The sequence below is a fragment of the Rhinolophus ferrumequinum genome, chromosome 12 (genome assembly GCF_004115265.2).
Source record: "Rhinolophus ferrumequinum isolate MPI-CBG mRhiFer1 chromosome 12, mRhiFer1_v1.p, whole genome shotgun sequence".
Taxonomy (NCBI): Eukaryota; Metazoa; Chordata; class Mammalia; order Chiroptera; family Rhinolophidae; genus Rhinolophus; species Rhinolophus ferrumequinum.
This window is the reverse complement of record NC_046295.1, coordinates 83,653,765-83,672,170: the sequence shown is the minus strand read 5'-3', so window position 1 is coordinate 83,672,170 and position 18,406 is coordinate 83,653,765. Positions and strand designations below refer to the sequence as shown.

Genomic DNA, 18,406 nt, shown 5'->3' with positions numbered 1-18,406 from the left:
TAACCCCGGAGACACTGCGGCTACCACAGCAGGGGATAAGGGACTGCTAAACGTGCACCAACCAACAACACAGCCCCCCAGCTCTGGGAATCATCCAGATTCTCAGAAGGAATTTGGACCTGCCGTCAAGAGACAAAGCAGCCAACAGAAGCAGACCCAGAGACGACCAGATGTTGGATCAGACTGGGGTGTTGGGGGTGCACAAGTGGAAACGCGAGAAACGACAATGCTCACACGTACACTCAACCAGGAAGGAGAGATTACTGCATGTGAAAAACATCGACAGAAATAATCTAACCCTAAAATACAGAGGGGGAAAAAGAGCAGAGCATCCATCGGCTGTGAGACAAGATCAAACAACCTAACACTTGTGACTGGAGTCCCAGAAAAAGAAGAACGAACAAGCTGAAAAACACAAAGCCACTGGGCAAGAGTTTTCTAGGAAAAATGAGAAATCAGATCCAAGTCCAAGAAGCTCAGAGAACTCGAACGAGAACAAATACCAAAAAAGATAACAGCAAAACCACTACCCCTGGGCCCCAAGACAAGGAGAAAATCCTGGGGGCTGCAAAGAACAAGCAGATCCACACCAAGAACAGACACGACAGCAGTTGGCTTCCCGTCAGAAACCACGGAAAATCACAGCGAGCAGCATCTCTAAGGGCTGAGAAGTCTGTATCCATTAAAAGACCTTTCCAAAAATAAGGCGAAACAAGGACTGCTTCTAACAAAGTGACGGAATTTATTATCAGCCTTGTGCTAGAGGGAGAATAAATAAACAAAACCGGAAGGGTCTTCAGGCACAAGAAGTACAATATCAGACAGAAACCTGCATCGGAATAGAGAAATCAAGCTCTCTGGGTTTGGTCTCACTGAGGGAAGACAACAGACAACGTTTACATTTAATCAGCTTGAACAATAATGACTAAGCAAAAATAGCACTGGACTGGGTTTTCAGCATGTATAAAAATAAAATGTAGACAAAAATGGGCGGGAGGCTGTGGAACCACACTGCTGTAAACGTATATGGTAAGTGGCAATAATATCAACTGAAGGTAGACTGTGGAAGATTAAAGATATAACCACTAAAGACATCAGAAAAAGATGTAAATAATAAAGCCAGTAATACAATAAATTGCCATCATACAAAATTTCAATCCAAAGGGCGGAAAATGAAGGAAAAAGAATGACAGATGGTATAAATCTTAACTCTACTGAAATGTCAGACTGTACTCCAACCTACCAGTCACCACACCAAACGGGGATGGTGTCAACACACCGATTAAAAGCAGACCCTACAAAGTAAGTCCCGACTGCATGCTACCTCGAGAAAGCCCCTTCAAATTTACAAGCAGAGACAGGCTCAGATGGAAAGGTACAAATGTGCTGAGAACATCACTCAATGGAAGCTAGGGTGGCCACGTTAATGTCAGACCACAGAGACCTGGAACACAGGTTGTGATGGGGACACCGCACAGAGACGACAGGGGTCAGCTCACCGAGAAGACGTGTGTGTTCGGAACAACAGGGCTTCAGAGCCCACGAGGCCAAGTGCACAGAGTTGGGAGGGGAAACACGGCCTGCTGAGAGCTCCGCTCCTCCCTCGGGAACAGCCAGCACGATCGGGCAGGACCGGGCATGGCTCTCAGCTGAGCTGCTGGTCACATAACTGTGCATTTGTCAAAATTCAGAGCTACACACAAAACGGGTGACTTACTGGGTGGGAACTATTCCTCAAAAGGCTGACTAAAAAAGGAGACAGAAAGAAAAGGAGCTTCTTTTGAGAGCTGCTACCAGCTAGAGATGAGACAGGCTGAGCATCAGGACAAAAATAATCCTGGGGAAATAGCAGCGGCCCCAGAATTTCCTGGAATCCCACATAAAACAGTCAGAGCAACTAGTCAGCAAAACCCACACCCACAGACAGCATGCACAGCAAGCCCACGCTGCACAGCGCGGGGCAGGCGTCCGACCCCACTAGCCGCACTCTACGTGACCGAGCCGGACGAGGACGATCGAGGCAGTATCTCGGGGACCCAAATACTGCGAGGCCCTCCCAGGGAAGGTTGGCTGGGGCACGGGAGAGCAGGGAAGCCCACAGGGCTGCAGGGCCGAGGTGCCACTGCCAGGTCCCCATCCAGTGCAGGGCATGAGGACACCAGAGGGAAGCTACTGGGACTGAGTCCAAAGTGAACAGGACAGAGACAGGCAATGCAGCAAAGAGAAGGCGGAGCCCAGTGGTTCTCAAGATCTCTCATACTCGTGAAAATTACTGAGGGTCCCAAAGAGCCTTTGTCCAAATGGGGCTCTGTCTATGGATATCTGCCACATTGGAAATTTAAAAATGTTTAAGTACTAATTTATTTTAAAATGCCAATAAACCTATCACATGTTAACCATCCCCCAAAAAATCTATCTTAATAAAAAAATGTTTTCCAAAACAGAACAAAAAAAATTAGATGAGGAGAATGGCCGAGTTTTGTGCCATGTGGATGAACAGGACAGCGGGTCTCACGCCTGCCTGCTTGCCAGCGTGCTCCCCGTGGACACCGGACACGGTACCTCCTTCAGTGCCACGCTAAAGCACAGCTGGTGGGTCCCTAGGAGACCAGTGGGAGGAGAATCTGCACCATCCAGCGTCACAGCCGTTACGTCAAGTCCACTGGTGTGTCCTGCGTCTGAAAGCCTCTGTGACACTATGGAAACGACTGCCGTCCAGTTACACACGTGAGAAATGCCACCGTGTCCTCTGTGTGAGGGACTGAAAGACATACTCGCAGCGTCACATGGGAACAGCTGTGACCCTGCAGACTCCATGAAAGAGGGTCTCGCGCGCCAAATATGGGGCAGTGTGAGTTTCAACAGTAATCCCAGCACAAAGAATTAAAGCCCATCAAATATGTTTTAATACATGAATTCACAGTGATATTTTAAAAGAAAAACTAACTGGTCAACCTCAGAAGGTGAGAAAGAACAAATCCACCACCTGAACGGCTGGGAAACAGAGAAAGTCCAAATATGCACCCTGTGCATCCTTTGTGACACGTGCCACAGCAGGTGAGAAGACAAGTCTCCTTAGTAAACGAACGATAAATGACAGCCTCTCACGAGGAACTCACACAGGCAGTTAAGCGCCAACAGCAGCTACCATCAGAAAGGGCCAGCCAGACAACATGCGCCCGCCCTGGCCCACAGGCCCCTGCAGCCCCCAAGGGGGTGGAGTGCAGCCTGGCCGTCGCCGTATCTACAGGGCCCTCAGCCTCAGACCATGAGGCCCCATGGCCGCGCTCTCCACAGCAAGAGGGGACCACGTCCCGGCTCCTCGCGGTCCCATCCCAGGTCCCAATGTCAGGGGTACTCCCTGACACAGACGCACTGAGTCAAACATGTGTCTTGTGCTGTTTTCTGGATCTGCAACATCTTACAACAAAAAAGTTCATAACACGGGGACACAGGAAAGATCCTGCATCCCGGAGATGCTGAAGGAAGCAGGGAGGGGAGGGAGAGAGGCAGGGTAGGGAAGGGAAAAAGGGAGAGAGGGAGGGAAGGAGGGAAGGAACGGGGAACAAAACCAAGCCACCGCAAGTCGGGAGGGCACCAACACGTTACTCTGAAAAATGACAGACTCTGCAGCAGCTTTCTGTCCTGCCGCCCAGTCGCACGTGTCTCAGGAGCCCCAAACAGCCTGGCACGTGAGGCACCCTGAGCCACACAAGGCCAGCGGCAACCAGGACACACAGAGCTACTTCTAAAGAGGTGACGGATTCAGGCAGGAGTGACCGAGGACACTGACACTGCCAGGTAAAGACTGAGGAGGAAGGGCAGGCAGTGGCACACAAACCCCAACTCACCTTGGCATTGCCCGATGTGGTGTAGGGTGTGTTCACAGCACCCCCAAACACTTGCCAAGATTAAATCGAAATCAAATGAAAATCTACTCAAGTCCTCAGACCTGCTGTCAGGCTACAGGTTGTAGGGGAAGTGACCTAAGAGAAAAGAAGCCACCAGCCAAACGCAGGCTCTGGGTCAGCGCTCATGTGTCCTGTTTCCTGAGCAAGTCAGCAGCGTGGACAGGAACAGTGGCAGGGAGTGTTTGGAGCTGAGAGACGTAACAAGACGACACAGCAAAGAGCAGAACTGGGAAAGCTGGGCGAGAACACGTGTGACTATGGGGTGGCACGACGTGGGACATGCCCCCGCTACGCCTGGCACAGGACAAACACACCATGGAGTGCTGGTGGGGTCCACCTTCCAAGGCTAGCTCACCACCGAGGCCAGGATGGGACGGGGAGCCACAGCGCTGGTGACGGCGGTCGGGCCTACCAGGCTCGGAAGGTGGGTGTGCCCGTTCAGTGTGCACGGGGTCTGTGGAGGGCTGCATGTGGCGGGACACGTAGCAAATGACATCAGCGCCTCAGGCCAGCTCTGGCGTCTCGACCCGTGCACATCTGAACTGACAGCGAGCCAGAAAGGGCGCTGAGAGCTCAGCGCCCAGCAGCGTTGCTCGGGCCATCCTGCCAGGTCCGCAGCAGCTGCTTATGGAAAACGCCAGTCGTGTGCGGCCTTTCCCATCTCGTCACCGTGCTGCTGCGCCCGGCTTGCCTGGCTGGCCATGAGCTCGGGGCCCCTGGCCAAGCGACAGTGCTCAGTGCACAGGCACAGGTCCTGCTGCTGGGAGCGATCGCGAGCTGCTTACTTCGTGGTCTACACTCTCCGTGGCCATGCACTGGTTGTTGGCCAGAGTGGTGATCTCTCGGCTTTTCGGGGTCTCCATCCGGCAGCTGCAGAGGGGCACTTCCTGGAGGCCATCTGTCTCCACCGCGTCAGGACCATTGGCCAGGCCTAGAGTTACACAGACATGCGTGAGCATCAGCACTGCAGCGCACACACCCAGATGGGCTCTCACGACACCCAGTGACACAACCCCACCTGGAAAGGGTAGTCGCAAAGCGACAACTCCAGTCACTGCAGAAACCTCCAGTGCCTGGACCACAAGATGGTGGGACAGGAAGGGGCGCCCCTCCAGCCAAGACCCCACCACCACCAGGCCCGACATCCTGCTCACCCGATCCCAGGGGCCAGCACAGAAGTTCACAGACACTGCACTTCCAAAAGCTCCTCCCAACCCTTGGTTGTCACACAAAAGCAGCACTCATCATGTAGTGACACCTGTTTTGCTCACTGGCTTTTAGCGTGTCAGCCCCCAAAACCAACATTCAGTTGCATCTGGAAGGGCTTCACAGTGGTTTACTTCCTGTCTACAATTCCCACCGACTACAACCGTGCAATGGCCCGTTGTTAGGCTGAAGGACAGGCGAGTCGGGAAACGAGGGTACTGATCAGACCTGACGAAGATGCACTCACGCCCCTCGTCCCCAACTCACTGTGACCTCGCCAGGATGGGTGGATCCGGGGGAAAAGGCCTGCAGCCTCACCCCAAGGCCGCCTCACAGGTGGGGATGCAGGCCAGAGACCAGCAAGTCCCCACAATCCAACCAGCAGCCACAGGGACCGCTGCTCCCAAAAGAAGGCGGGTCTCAAGTTCTCTCTCGTGAAACAGTCAAGGTACCAACAGGGTGACCCGTTTCCAGCACTCAGCACCTCTCCTTGTTAAGAGGAATGAACTCGTGTCTGCACATCCAGAAACAGACCCAGGCTGGGTGGGAGGCTACGCCCCACCTGCCTCCTGCCCGTGAGTAACCTGAGGCCGCTCACAGGCAGGACACAGGTCAGTCAGTCCACGACGACGGCAGGAGCCCACTGCCCGCAAAGGAGCAAAGCAGGTGGGCAACCCCACATCATGCTGTTGCCAACGCCCAGCGCAGCCGAGCCTCTGGGGGACCTACAGCCCAGAGATGGACGGACGCCTTTCCTTTGTAGAAGCAGGAAGATGGCGACTTATCCTACAAGTTTAAATCTGCGAGGGCCTCTGGGATGGCCCTGCTCGGGACCATGACTGTGAAACAAGAACGACCCACACTGCGCAGGGGTATGTTTGGGCCACCCTGGCCGAGAAGGCCGGGGATGCGAGGGGCTCCAGGTCCGTGGACTGTGTCTCGCACACACTTGCAGAACGTGGCCGCAAGTCTGCTGACCCTGGGGTGTCCCTATCTGCAGCAGCTGCAGCCACCAGAGGAGTCAGGTGGTTCCCGCAAACCCCGGCAGAGTGTCCACCAAGCTCTGCCTCTGCCCCACCCGCAGCTCCGCACCCCCTGCTGGGGTCCCACCACTCAGCCTCAAGGCACAAGCTGACAGCGGGGATGAGAAGCAGACAGACCAACAGTAACCGCTGACCTGGGGACCAACATGCTCCAGGCTCCGGCACACCCCACGCCTGTCACCACGTTCTGGCCCTGTCACAGGTGCACAGCACCGGGGTCTGAGGAGCCTGGCTACAGCCGAGCCAGGCGACTGTGCAGGGTGCTGACGGTCCCAGCCCATGCGCAGCCGACACGTCCACTGGTGCTGCAAGCCCAGGGAAACCAACTTTGGGAATCAGCCTGCAAAGTGTCTGAACCACAGGACGGACGCCTCGGCCCAGGGTCCGGCTTCTCCACATCGGCTCTCACCATTGCAGTCCCGATTCAGGCCACGTGTGGTCCTTTATGGGTCTTTTCTGGGGACTGGGGCCACTTTCTCTGACCAGAGATAGAGCGTGAGGTTTAAGGGCAGGAGGCCCCCGAACACCGTCTCCCCCTGCCCCCAAGGCCGCCATGTCCCGAGTGGCAGGACATTCTACTGCTCCCCGCAGCCATCTCCCTTTGGCCCCTGGGGCACCGCGGACGATGAGATCGGACAGAGGAAAATAGGATTTCCTGCTCACATCTGAATTTGTAACTTCCTGAGACAAACCCAAAAGCAGGTTTAGGAAAATCCAGCAGACAGCCTGACCACTGATCTGAAGAGAAGGCAGGTGACTCTGCTGAGGAGTTCTTGGAACTGGAGAGGACGCTCTGCTCCATTTGGTCAGAAGAAAAAAACTAGTCGGCTCCCTGTTCACTAAGCCTGCAATTTATGTCTTAGGCTAGAGACATGATTTCCCAAACTAAAGAAGTGATCAAAATTCCTCTAATGTTCAAAACGTGGAAAAGCTGGTTGTTTGTCCTTTAAAGAATGACTGGTTCAACCCCTACAGCGGTCGTACCCCACAGCTGCAAACACTGGGGAGTAAAGAACTGTAGGCGGCTCAGCACAGCTTCTCCACATTACATTTCAAGCGCATTTCTCAAACAGGAAGTTATTAGCTACTCTGCTCTGATAAAAATCCCACAGAGAGGAAGCGTGAGCGCTGGCCGAGCTGCTGGGCACCTGTGGCTGCGATTCCCAACGGCAGCTCTGCGTGGATACAGCGCCCACTGCAGGCCGAGCCGGAGACCTGTGAGCTCCACTCGAGCCAGCAGACACGCTCGGCCAAACAGGAGACTCCAGAATCATTCCACATCACGCACCCATGTATTTGTGAAGTTCGGCCATGTGGGGGGCCTTTCCACCAGCAACTGTGCGTGAAAATGTGCAGGCAATGGGCGGGCAGGAGGTGGCCCACACCCTGCAGACCCAATCCTGCCCGCGGGGTTGGCTAGTCTATCCACAGAGGGTACCCTCACTCAGAGGCTGTGGTGAGACGAGTGCCGCCTCAGGGGCAGTGAGCGCATGACGCTCACCTTCCACTTGCGAGGGCGGCGTCCCCTTGACACGCAGGTCCAGGGAGTCCAAACAAACCTCCACGTAGGCCGTGGTGTCTCCTGCTGCCGCCTGCTCTGCGCTTCCTGAAGACGACGCGTATGCTTCAGAACCTGCATACATAGGGCACGCCAGTGACACTGTAGGGCCGCGTCCACGCCCAGGTGCTGCACACGTCACCAGGCCTGGCCTCCTCCCCGCCACCCCGGCAGCATCGCGTCACAGCCTGGTGCCATTCTGTTGGTTCCCCCACATCCAAGGGCACTCGTGGGGGCAAGGAGTCCGTATCAAGGAAAACAAAGGCAAAGAAGTGCAAAATCCTTCTCTGAACTATTGGCTAGACGAAAGCTGACTGAATACTCGCGGCAAAAGGCACAAAAACCATGGGTACATTCTGCAACGATCACTTCCAAAACAAAGCACAGAACTCTGGCTCGCAGGTTGTAGACCAGCCGATGAGCAGGAGCTGAAGAAGCAAGAGGCCCACACATGCGAGCCACAGGCTCTGCCCAGCCTAACACACCTGGGACCAGGTGCAGAGACGCACGTGTCCACTGCCACAAGAGCTGGTTCATCACGTGGGTGGCTCATCGGAAGACAACACATCTGAACATGCTCAGGAGCAGGCGTGTGTGTCCATAAAGGGCCTGTGAGGCAGGTCCTGGGATGGATGGTGGACGGATGGACGGTGGATGGGTGAACGGATAGATGGATAGTGGATGGATGGATGGTGGATGGATGGATGGTGGATGGTGGATGAACGGATAGATGGATGGGTGGATGGGTGGATGGATGGATGGATGGATGGATGGTGGACGGTGGATGGATGGTGGGTGAATGGATGGATGGTGGGTGAACGGATAGATAAATAGTGGATGGATGGATGGATGGATGGATGGTGGATGGATGGATAGATGGATGGGGTGGATGGTGGATGGATGGATAGATGGTGGATGGGTGGATGGATGGATTGTGGATGGTGGGTGCATGGATGGATGGATGGATAGTAGATGGATCGACGGATGGATGGTGGATGGATGGTGGATGGATGGATAGATGGTGGATGGGTAAATGGTGGATGGATGGATGGATGGATTGTGGATTGATGGTGAACAGTGGACGGATGGATGGATGGTGAACGGTGGACGGATGGATGGATGGTGGGTGGATGGATGATGAATGCTGGATGGTGAATGGATGGTGGGTGGATGGATGGATGAAAGGATGGTGGATGGTGGATGGATGGTGGGTGAATGGATGGATGGTGGGTGAACGAATAGATGGATACTGGATGGATGGATGGTGGATGGATGGATGGATGGTGGATGGATGGATAGATGGATGGGTGGATGGTGGATGGATGGATGGATAGATGGTGGATGGATGGATGGATGGATTGTGGATGGATGGTGAACGGTGGACAGATGGATGGATGGTGGGTGGATGGATGATGGATGCTGGATGTATGGATGGATGGTGGGTGGATGGATGGATGAATGGATGGATGGACAGATGGACGAATGGATGATGGATAGATGGATGGATGGTAAATGGATGGATGATGAATGGTGGATGGATGGATGGATGGATGGATGGCAGATGCATGGATGGATGGCGGATGGATGGATGGATGGATGGTGGATAGATGTATGGATAATGAATGGTGAATGGTGGATGATGGATGGATGGATGGTGGATGGATGGTGAATGGTGGATGGTGGGTGGATCGATGGATGGCAGATGGATGGATGGATGGATGGATGAATGGTGGATGGTGGATGGTGGGTGGATGGATGGATGGCGGATGGATGGATGGATGGATGGTGAATGGTGGATGGTGGGTGGATGGATGGATGGATGGATGATGGACGGTGTATGGATGGATAGATGGTTGGATGGTGGATGGATGATGAATGGTAAATGGTGATGGATGGATGGATGATGGATGGATGATGGACGGTGTATGGATGGATGGATGGTTGGATGGTAGATGGATGGATGATGAATGGTAAATGGTGATGGATGGATGGATGGATGGATGATGGACGGTGTATGGATGGATGGATGGTTGGATGGTAGATGGATGGATGATGAATGGTAAATGGTGATGGACGGTGGTGGATGGATGGATAGATGGATGGATGGCAGATGGATGGTGGATGGATGGATGGTTGGATGATGGATGGTTGGATGGTAGATGGATGGATGGATGGTGAATGGTGGATGGATGGATGGCGGATGGATGGATGGATGGTAGATGGATGGATGAATGGATAATGAATGGTGAATGGTGAATGGTGAATGGTGGATGGATGGATGATGAATGGTGAATGGTGGATGAATGAATGGACGGACAGATGGACGGATGAATGGATGATGGATGCATGGATGATGGATGATGGATGACGGATGGTGGATGGATGGATGGATAGATGAAAAAAAGAAAGAAACAGACTAGCAAGTCCAGAAACAGCCTACACACTGTCTTCAAATGTTCAAAGGGTGAAGCAGAGAAAGTCTTTTTGGCTGGTGTTGCTGGAACAACTGGACATCCATGTGAAAATGTGAGCGGACCTCACCTCACACCACACACAGAAACTAACTCAAATGGATCAGGAGAGACCCAGGTATGAAGAGCTTATACTGTAAAACTTCCAAAAGAAAAAATAGGACAAAGTCTTTGTGACCTGAGTTAGTCAAAGCTTTCTGAGATCACAAATAGCGTGAATTTTGGGAAAAAATAGTATTAAATTGGACTGCAACAAAATTTTATGAACTTTACTAGGTGAACATATTTGCAAAACATGTATCTGACAAAGAGACTTGTATCCACAACACTGAAAGAACCCTTGCAACTTGGGAAGGCACACAATCTGATTTAAACAAGCAAAAGACAGAAACACTTTCCCACGGAAGCCAGGAAAGGCGAGGTGTGAGCCTCGCTGTTCGTTAGGAAACTCACAGTGGCAGCACAACGAGACGCCCTGCTCCCCACAGCCTGGCCGCAGAGGCTGCAGTGCTCTCTGCACACTGCGGGACGGACGCAGACGAGCCTCGGGAAGCAGTCTCCCGAGCTGAGAAGTTAGACACACAGCATATGCCTCAGCCACCCCGCTCCTAAATATTTACCCAAGATAACGAAAGCATCTGTTCAGTCAAGACTTGTACACAAATGTCTGCAGCAGTTGTACCGCTGAGACCACCCCCACTGGAAAGAGCCCACTGCCCGTGAGCACGTCGTGACAGCCCCAGCCGGGTGTCCTTCCCGCCTCCTGTCCGTGGGTCTGACCGCGTGGATGACTGTTAGGCACAAAGCAGCCCGAGAAAGGGCAGCCGCCCGACGGTCCAGTCACACCACAGCCCACACCGCGCTCCCTGCCATCTGTGGGGAGAAAGCTCAGGTGCCTGGGGACAGGGAGGGCTGGCAGGGGCACGGGACCCTGCAGCTGGCGGGCATTCAGACAGGAGTGTGCTGGAGGTCTCACCGTCATATACCCGTGTCCAAAGTCACCTGCTGGGCACTTCACCAAATGCCAAGTCCTCCGAAACAAAGCTGCCGTAGTGTCGCTGCTCCCTGGGCCTGCGGGCTCTGTGGGCCATGTGCTTCCCTGTGGTCCCTGAATGAAATTACTTCTGGAGCAGGGGATCCAACTCAAGGGCCGAAAGCTGCCCACACAGAACTCTGAGGGCGCACGCAGGCCACAGATGCACAGTCACAAAGGGAAGGTGACGAAGGACCCCCATCAACTCAACAGGCCACAAGGAAGCCAGTGTCACAGGAGGTTTGCCGGGAGAAAGGAACTTCAGGATCAGCTGACTGTCTCTAACAAATTGATTCTAAACACTTTTCCTGTTTTTCTTTTTTTAACAGTGGAGCCCCCTTTCCAAATGAAATCCTGCAGAGAACCCACCCACAAGGCGGCCCCAGCGTGGCCAGCGCGCTCACCCAGCAGGCCGCTCGGCTTCTTTCTGTTTCTCCGCCTCCTCTTCCTGGCCGGCTTGACCCAGGGGCTGTCAGGCTTCCCTTTCCTTCTGAGGAACTTCTTCTTGATGCTGGATTCAGAGCTCTGAGAACCAAAGGGGCAGGAAGAGAAGCGTGAGCCTGGGCGATGCTGGACGCAGAGTGCTGGAAGCTCTGTTTTCTTGCAAAATGAAATACCTGCTACATCTCCATTCTGCAGCTACAAGATTAATTTAACTTTCGACACTTTTCTGGGTCACACTCTTTATGATACCAGGCTTTTCCCCAAACATCACTCTAAGGTCAGTTATTTTACAGGTAAAAAATAAGGGGGTAGAGCAAAAGAAAATTAAAATGAAATGTATAAATCTTCTCTGAGTTTGGTGTAAAAGAAAAATCAATGAGCAAGTCCTATCCAGGAACTGAACAAGCTCAGGGAGAGAACCCACTTTTATCACAGGCACCCTTTCATTTTGCTCATGAGAAAAGGACAGTTAGTGCCCCAGTTGGGTTCAGACTCCGGCCAAATCCCGTACCGGAGAGCTAGGGAAGGCTGGAACTCGCTCCTGATGTTTCAAGACTGCCTGAGAACGTTTCTGAATTCTAGCTGTAGAAAGGGTACCTCACTGGCCCAAATGCCACAGACACACAGCGTGAACCCCAGCACTTTCTAACCCATCTCACATGAGGACGTCCCACTTCTTTTAACAGAAAAGACATCTAAGACGAACACACACACACCAGGCCGGGGCGCCAGCCTCTCCGACAACCGCCCTGGTGCCCGAGCCCTGCCCACGGGGAGCAGCCCCCCACCCAGCACTCCACACCGCCGGCCTCGTCCCCGGACCCCCTTCGTGCCCTGCACCCAAAGCTCACTGCTACTTGGATCCACTGCCCCCGACAGTCCCTCGTGTCACCCACCCACCCGACAAGCTTCACGTTCTACTTCTTAAGACCATGTTCTACTTCTTAAGAGCCTCTCTCAGTCCACGAGACACCGAAATCTGAGCTCGGAGGCTCCTTCCCGGTCTTACCCTGGCTTGTCCTGGAGGGTGCTTGCTTGCCTGGACCCCGGCCTCGCCCTCTGGCCCCGCCTCCGTGCCATCTGCACTTGGCTGCCCCTGGTAACACTGGGGGACTGCGTTCCCATCCCATGTGACAGCCAGCCTACCAAGAGGAGCTGCCGGTTCTACCTCCTTGCCTAACAGTAAGCGGCAGAGTCACCACCGCTGCCCGTGCTGCCAGCTGCTGCCCCATCCGACCACCCCCCCGGGCCCACGGCCTCATGCTGGGGGATGTGACCCCGTCCGCCTGCCGTCACACACTAAGGCACAGCAAGGGACAGGAGCGAGGGGCCCGTGGTGGCCCCGCCACCCCCCGCCTCAGCGCTGCCACTTACCAGGTCTGACTCGTCGCCGTCCTCCTCCTCCTCCCCGGTGCCGGGCGACTCCTGCTCCTCTTCAGAGTCGCCGTCCACCTGAGCGGCCGCAGCACGCCACAAAGGGAACACATAGCACTGAGACCTCCGGCCAGAACACATTTCCCAAACACTGGCAGTGCACATAGGGTCCCGGAGGACAGAGCCTGTACCATGTTTCCACCTCGACCTGGAAGTACAGACTGACTCCCCAACCTGACGTGACACGAAAGTGGCTCCCCAGAGGTCGCCAATGGCCAGAGGTCGCCAATGGCCAGAGTTGCTGATGGCCAGACGTCGACAATGGCCAGAGTTGACAATGGCCAGAGGTCGCCGATGGCCAGAGGTCGCCGATGGCATGCTGGAGGAGTGCCTGGTGAATTTTGTGTGTGGCAGAAATCAATTAAAAAGTCACAAAACACACATGGGAAAAATACTTCAGAAGCCACAAAATAATGTAAAATGTAAAACCTACCCCACTCCCCAAGAGCCGAGTGCAGGCCTGGGGCCAAACGCAGGTGCAGCTCACGCTCATCCAGCCGCTGCCGCGGCCCCAGGCCCGAGCACGGGGCGTGCCCCGGTCTGCACAGATCACAGATGCCGGGCACACACGCAGATTTGTGGGTGCTTTCTTCTAAGTAACAATACACTTTGGGACTCTTCCCACACCAGAACAGCACAGGCACCTTCTTTGTTTACTGCTGTATTCACTTTTCTATCCACATAGGTGAATGTATTTTCAGTACAAGAGACGTAAAACCACAGGCGAGGACACACTCGGCCCTTCGCATCCCCTCCGAGGAGGGCCCGCGTCCTGTGGGGCTGCCTGCGGTGACTTCGGCATGCCCTGCTCCATCAGCAGCTTCCCACTGCGGCTGTGTTCCAGACAAGCAAAAGCCTCTAGGACAAACTGCGTAGGACACCAGCGCCCCGAGGCACCACCAGCCTCCAAAGGGGTCACGCAGCCCCAGGACGGAAGGCGCGAGATGGCCAAGACGTCACCGCACTTTCCCACTTCTCCCACCACGTCTCACGTGGCCTCAGCCTCAGTCCGTATTTCCACTGGGTCTCTGCTTTCTGAGTGATTTGCGGAAGCTCCACACACAGGAGAATAATGTTTCGTTCCAAGTGTTTTCCTCATCAAGTTCTTTAAGCTTTGCTTCTGGTGTTTCTCATTGCACAGAGCTCTGGAGGTTGCATCTCCACCAATCAGACATGTCCATCTTCCCTTCGTGGGTTCTGGGTTTGCGTCTTGCACTAGAGGGCCTTCCTCCTTTCAGATGAGAAAAATTGTTTCCAACATTTTCTTGACACTAAATCTTCTGGCATTTACTTTTTAAATAACAGCTGTACTGAGACCGAATTCCCCTACCCTAACTCACCCCCTCAAAGTGTCCAGCTGGGAAGTTTTCAGCATACTGACTTGTGCATCCATCCCCACGCCCCACTTCCGGAATGCAGCTCCATTTGCTACATGCCATCTTTTCCCCCCAAAAGACCAGTCAGTTATTCAACATTCACTGGAAAGTTCACGCCCCCTTGAGCCCATCCTTAGTACAAACTGCATCTTTACATTGGAACAGTCACACACACACACACACACACACCCACAACAAGCCCCCGTTTCGGTTACTCTCCAGGTTCGCTACTGCTGTCCTCCCCTGTTCTGCTGTCAGCTGTCCCACAGAGTCCTACACGGACTTTGATGAGAGCTGTTCCTGAATTTCTGGATAATGGGGAGGATGAAACAACGAATATTTTCATTCAGACAAAGAATGGGTCTTTCCATGATTGTGTCTTTTTCTTGAACCTCTTTCAGCAAAGTTTTACAGTTTTCCTCTTGTAGGCAACAGACGTTTCTTGTTAAATGTATTGCTAAGTATTCTGGTGATATCCAAGAATTCATTTTTTGTAACGTTACAATAATAAAATCATACTTTATAGCTTCTAGGTGTGGATGCCGTGGTGGTGTTTCTCAGGGTCCTTATTGTAAAGATCCATACTGACACATCTGCTTCAAGACAACCCATGTGTTGGACGACGAGACTGGCCAAGGATTGATGACTGCTCACTATTTCTGGATGTCTGCGTTTCTTGGCATTTTCTGTTTAGAAGTTAAAAACTGCAGGCCTTTATCGAGGTGCACTGCTGTCGTTACCTCTGCAGTTACAAGGACACAAATGGTTTTACGTCCTGAGCACGTCTACGTTCAGTTCACTAACTAATAACTAATAACACGTTGTCAGCTGATGTTCTTACGTTTCTTTAGACAGATGATTATATTCTCAGAAACTCCCCTCCTCGTCCTTTAAATGTTAATGTTTCCTCCTGGTTCCCATCCGAGGACGCTGGAGTGTTCGTGCTGGGAAGACAGTGGCCATCGCTCCCCCTGTCACTGATACTAAAATGCTTTAAAATTTTCACCATGAAGTAGAATAACCTACTTTGCAGCATTCTGGCATCTTTAGTCAGCTTTACTTAACATGTTATCTTTAAATTTCATTGGGTAGTTTTTCACTTTAAAAAGATTGAGCAATAAAACCACCAATTAAAATAGGCAGGTTAACAAGTTCATTAACTCCTGTTTTTCTGAAACGCCTATGAAGTGACTGCAAAGGGTAACTTTATAAAGGGTCGCTTAATAACTGCACATACGACAGCTGCCAGGAACAAGGTGCAAGTGGAAACCCGAGGAAACTGATTTAAAGAGAGGGACATGAGCCGGCGTAACTGCTCCGACTCTGAACGGGGAGATCACACGGGCACGTGAAGCAAAGGCAAGCAGGAGACCGGACCCAGCAGGACAGGTCCCTGGTCCCCGGGCCAGGACGTGAGTGTCCAGCGCCCCAAACCACGCAGCACCCAACCGCCTGCCACGTGACCAGTCCTCAACTGGCTTCCAATCCAAATGACAAGGCAAAGATGTCGGTCACACCGGTGACAGGACAGCCACAGTAGGAGAAGAAACTTACAATGCTGGCAACACACACCAGTTCTGACCCCACAGCCCCGAGAAGGTCTCAGAGAACCAAGACCACTTTAAAACCACTGTTAGGTAACAAGGAAAACAAACTAACAATTTAAGTAAATCCCACATACGTAAGCACTGAGTAAAATAAGCCACACTCAAAAAAGGAATGCACCCTGCAGACTCCATTTACACAAAGAACCAAAACAGAGAAGACAACCACAGACAGCGGGCAGGTGCACAGGGCAGGCGGTGACACTCCACCCAGTGCGGCCAATCAGTGATCGCGAGCGACTGCCCTCCTCTCAGGTAGGTGCCGTCAGGAAGTGCCCCGAGGGCAGAAGCACGGAGCTGTGTCCCCGCGCGTCTCAGCAGCAGGTGCTCCCCAGCCTCCCCCGGCCTTTCTCGCGTGGTCTGACCATCGGTGAGTCCTGTCAACAGCTGGTGAAGGACCAGCTCTTCTGGGTCCAGCCCCGTCCTCACCCCGTCACCTCCACACCTGCTGTGTGACCCGCATAGGGTGGCCTGGGCCAGGCCCGGGATCTCTGGACAGCCCCCCATTTACTGGCCAGGCTGATTAGGCCGCTCCTGTCATCTGATTCTGTCTCCCACTGCCCACACTGTCTTCCCGATTCTGCTTTTGTTTCTTGGTTCTTTTGTTAGCTTGACATCCATTTGATTTTTGCCTTTGTATCACTTCTAGAGTTCTTTCGCGTTATTCACTGCCTAGGTTCTCTCCAGAAGACAACAACCTCGATGAAAATAGAGAATCCATAAATGGACGCAAACGCCTAAGCCACGTGGTAGGTGACAAACGTGGCATTTAAATCAGCAGGGGAAACGTCCATCAATGTGCTGGCGACACACATGGCTATGTGTCTAAGGGAAGCCATGGACCCTGACCTCATGTTTTGTTTAAAAAGCTTTGAGACAGAATTAATATACCATAAAATTCACCCCTTCTGAGCGTATCTACTCACATGTTTTAACACCACATAAATTCTATGTGAATCAAATATTTCTACACAAAAGTGAAACCCACCAAGTATTACAAAACAGTTTACATCAATTTGCTCAGAATCAACGGTAAGAAAGGCTGCTTGCCGCAGTTAGAACACAGAACCAGGAATCATAATGAAACAGACCAGTGCCATGGGTCCTAGGGCAGGCTGGACAACGAGCGTCTGGGGAACCGAGCAGGGCCAACGTTGCCACGACCGACCAAGTCTATTCACGCAAAGGTCCTGAGACTCCGTTGCGGAAGAAAAGTGGGCAAAGGACACTGAGTAGGTCCCCCCGTAGTGGGAGCCCGTGAGCAGTGGGTCAGCCTACCCAGAGCCGCGACCAAACACTGCGGCTCCAGCAGCACAGACTGCAGGGGGCGGACAGGAGGCTAAGGCTCAGGGGTGGCCTGGTAGGGAGCTAGCTGTGCGCTTCAGATGCACTCGGCTCACTGCCCACGAGCACGCTCACAGGGGTGGCGCGGGTGCCCCCGTAGGAAGCCGCCGAGTGCACACTGCCAGGGTGGGCAAGGGGACTGCAGCCACACAGTGAGTCAGGAGAGGGCGCTGCATGGGTGGGGCTGTGGGGGGAGGGGGGCCGGGACCAGGGGGTGGGACTTACTGGCCGGGTGGGGCGCAGGGGCTCCTACAACTACCATTTAGAACGTCACCCAGGGAATTAGGATACTGTGCGTTTCCTTCCAACACTTCTCTCTATGAACGGAAAAACACTAATAAATGAAATTTTAAAACAAACAATTTTAAAATTCCCTTTAAATCTATAATGTTAGCATTTTCACCAATTTACTTTTGAATATTTACCTAAGAGCTATGGCAAGGTCGTAAAATTTGCCCCAAAACCTGCTAAAGGAGAAGAACGGGCATTAACTGGCTAAAGATGGGTCTGAAAGTTGACCTAGAGGACACGGTGCGCGTGTGGGCTGCACCCACAGCACACAGGGACGCGGAGTGCAGCACAGGGACAAATCGCCAGGTCCTTTGGCTGGACTGCTGTGGTCACTGTGCTCGCCTGAACCTACCTGCCTACGTGAGCTTCAGGGGAACTCACCAGCTGGGACAGACAAGATGAGACTTTTCTCAGAGTCTGAGACGGGGATGGTAAAGTCACAGCTGTCTGTGTTGCTCCCCAAGGGCCCCTAACTTAGTCCTCTCAGAACTGAAAGAACAGAACTCAGCCCAAGCACCACGGTCTGTGCAGAATCATACCCCTCCATGGTCCTGGAGACCCTGGGCCAGTTCTAAGCCCCAGGCCACCTGTAGGCAGGGCCCGGCCGGCAGGGACCACAGCACTGCCACCTCCCAGAGTCTGTCCTCGGGCGGGCACGGACGAAGCCCAGGACAAGGACACACCAGGCGTT

At 53.2% G+C, this 18,406-nt stretch overlaps 1 protein-coding gene across 12 annotated transcripts in view; it reads right to left on the bottom strand.

Moving 5' to 3' along the window:
- EHMT1 (euchromatic histone lysine methyltransferase 1) overlaps positions 1-18,406 on the bottom strand; it is a 126,505-nt gene that overhangs the window by 40,695 nt on the left and 67,404 nt on the right. For 9 of the 12 annotated variants that reach the window (XR_004424593.1, XM_033122229.1, XM_033122224.1 and 6 more), the window contains 4 exons: positions 13,041-13,118; positions 11,627-11,747; positions 7,662-7,793; positions 4,697-4,842 (listed from right to left, as the gene is read on the bottom strand). Coding sequence is in view for 11 of the 12 variants with exons in the window: in XM_033122229.1 (XP_032978120.1) it covers positions 4,697-4,842; positions 7,662-7,793; positions 11,627-11,747; positions 13,041-13,118 (477 nt within the window). In the remaining variant the exon portion in view is untranslated. The remainder of the gene's footprint in view (positions 1-4,696; positions 4,843-7,661; positions 7,794-11,626; positions 11,748-13,040; positions 13,119-18,406) is intronic. The other 3 variants (XM_033122230.1, XM_033122232.1, XM_033122228.1) reach the window with 2 other exon arrangements.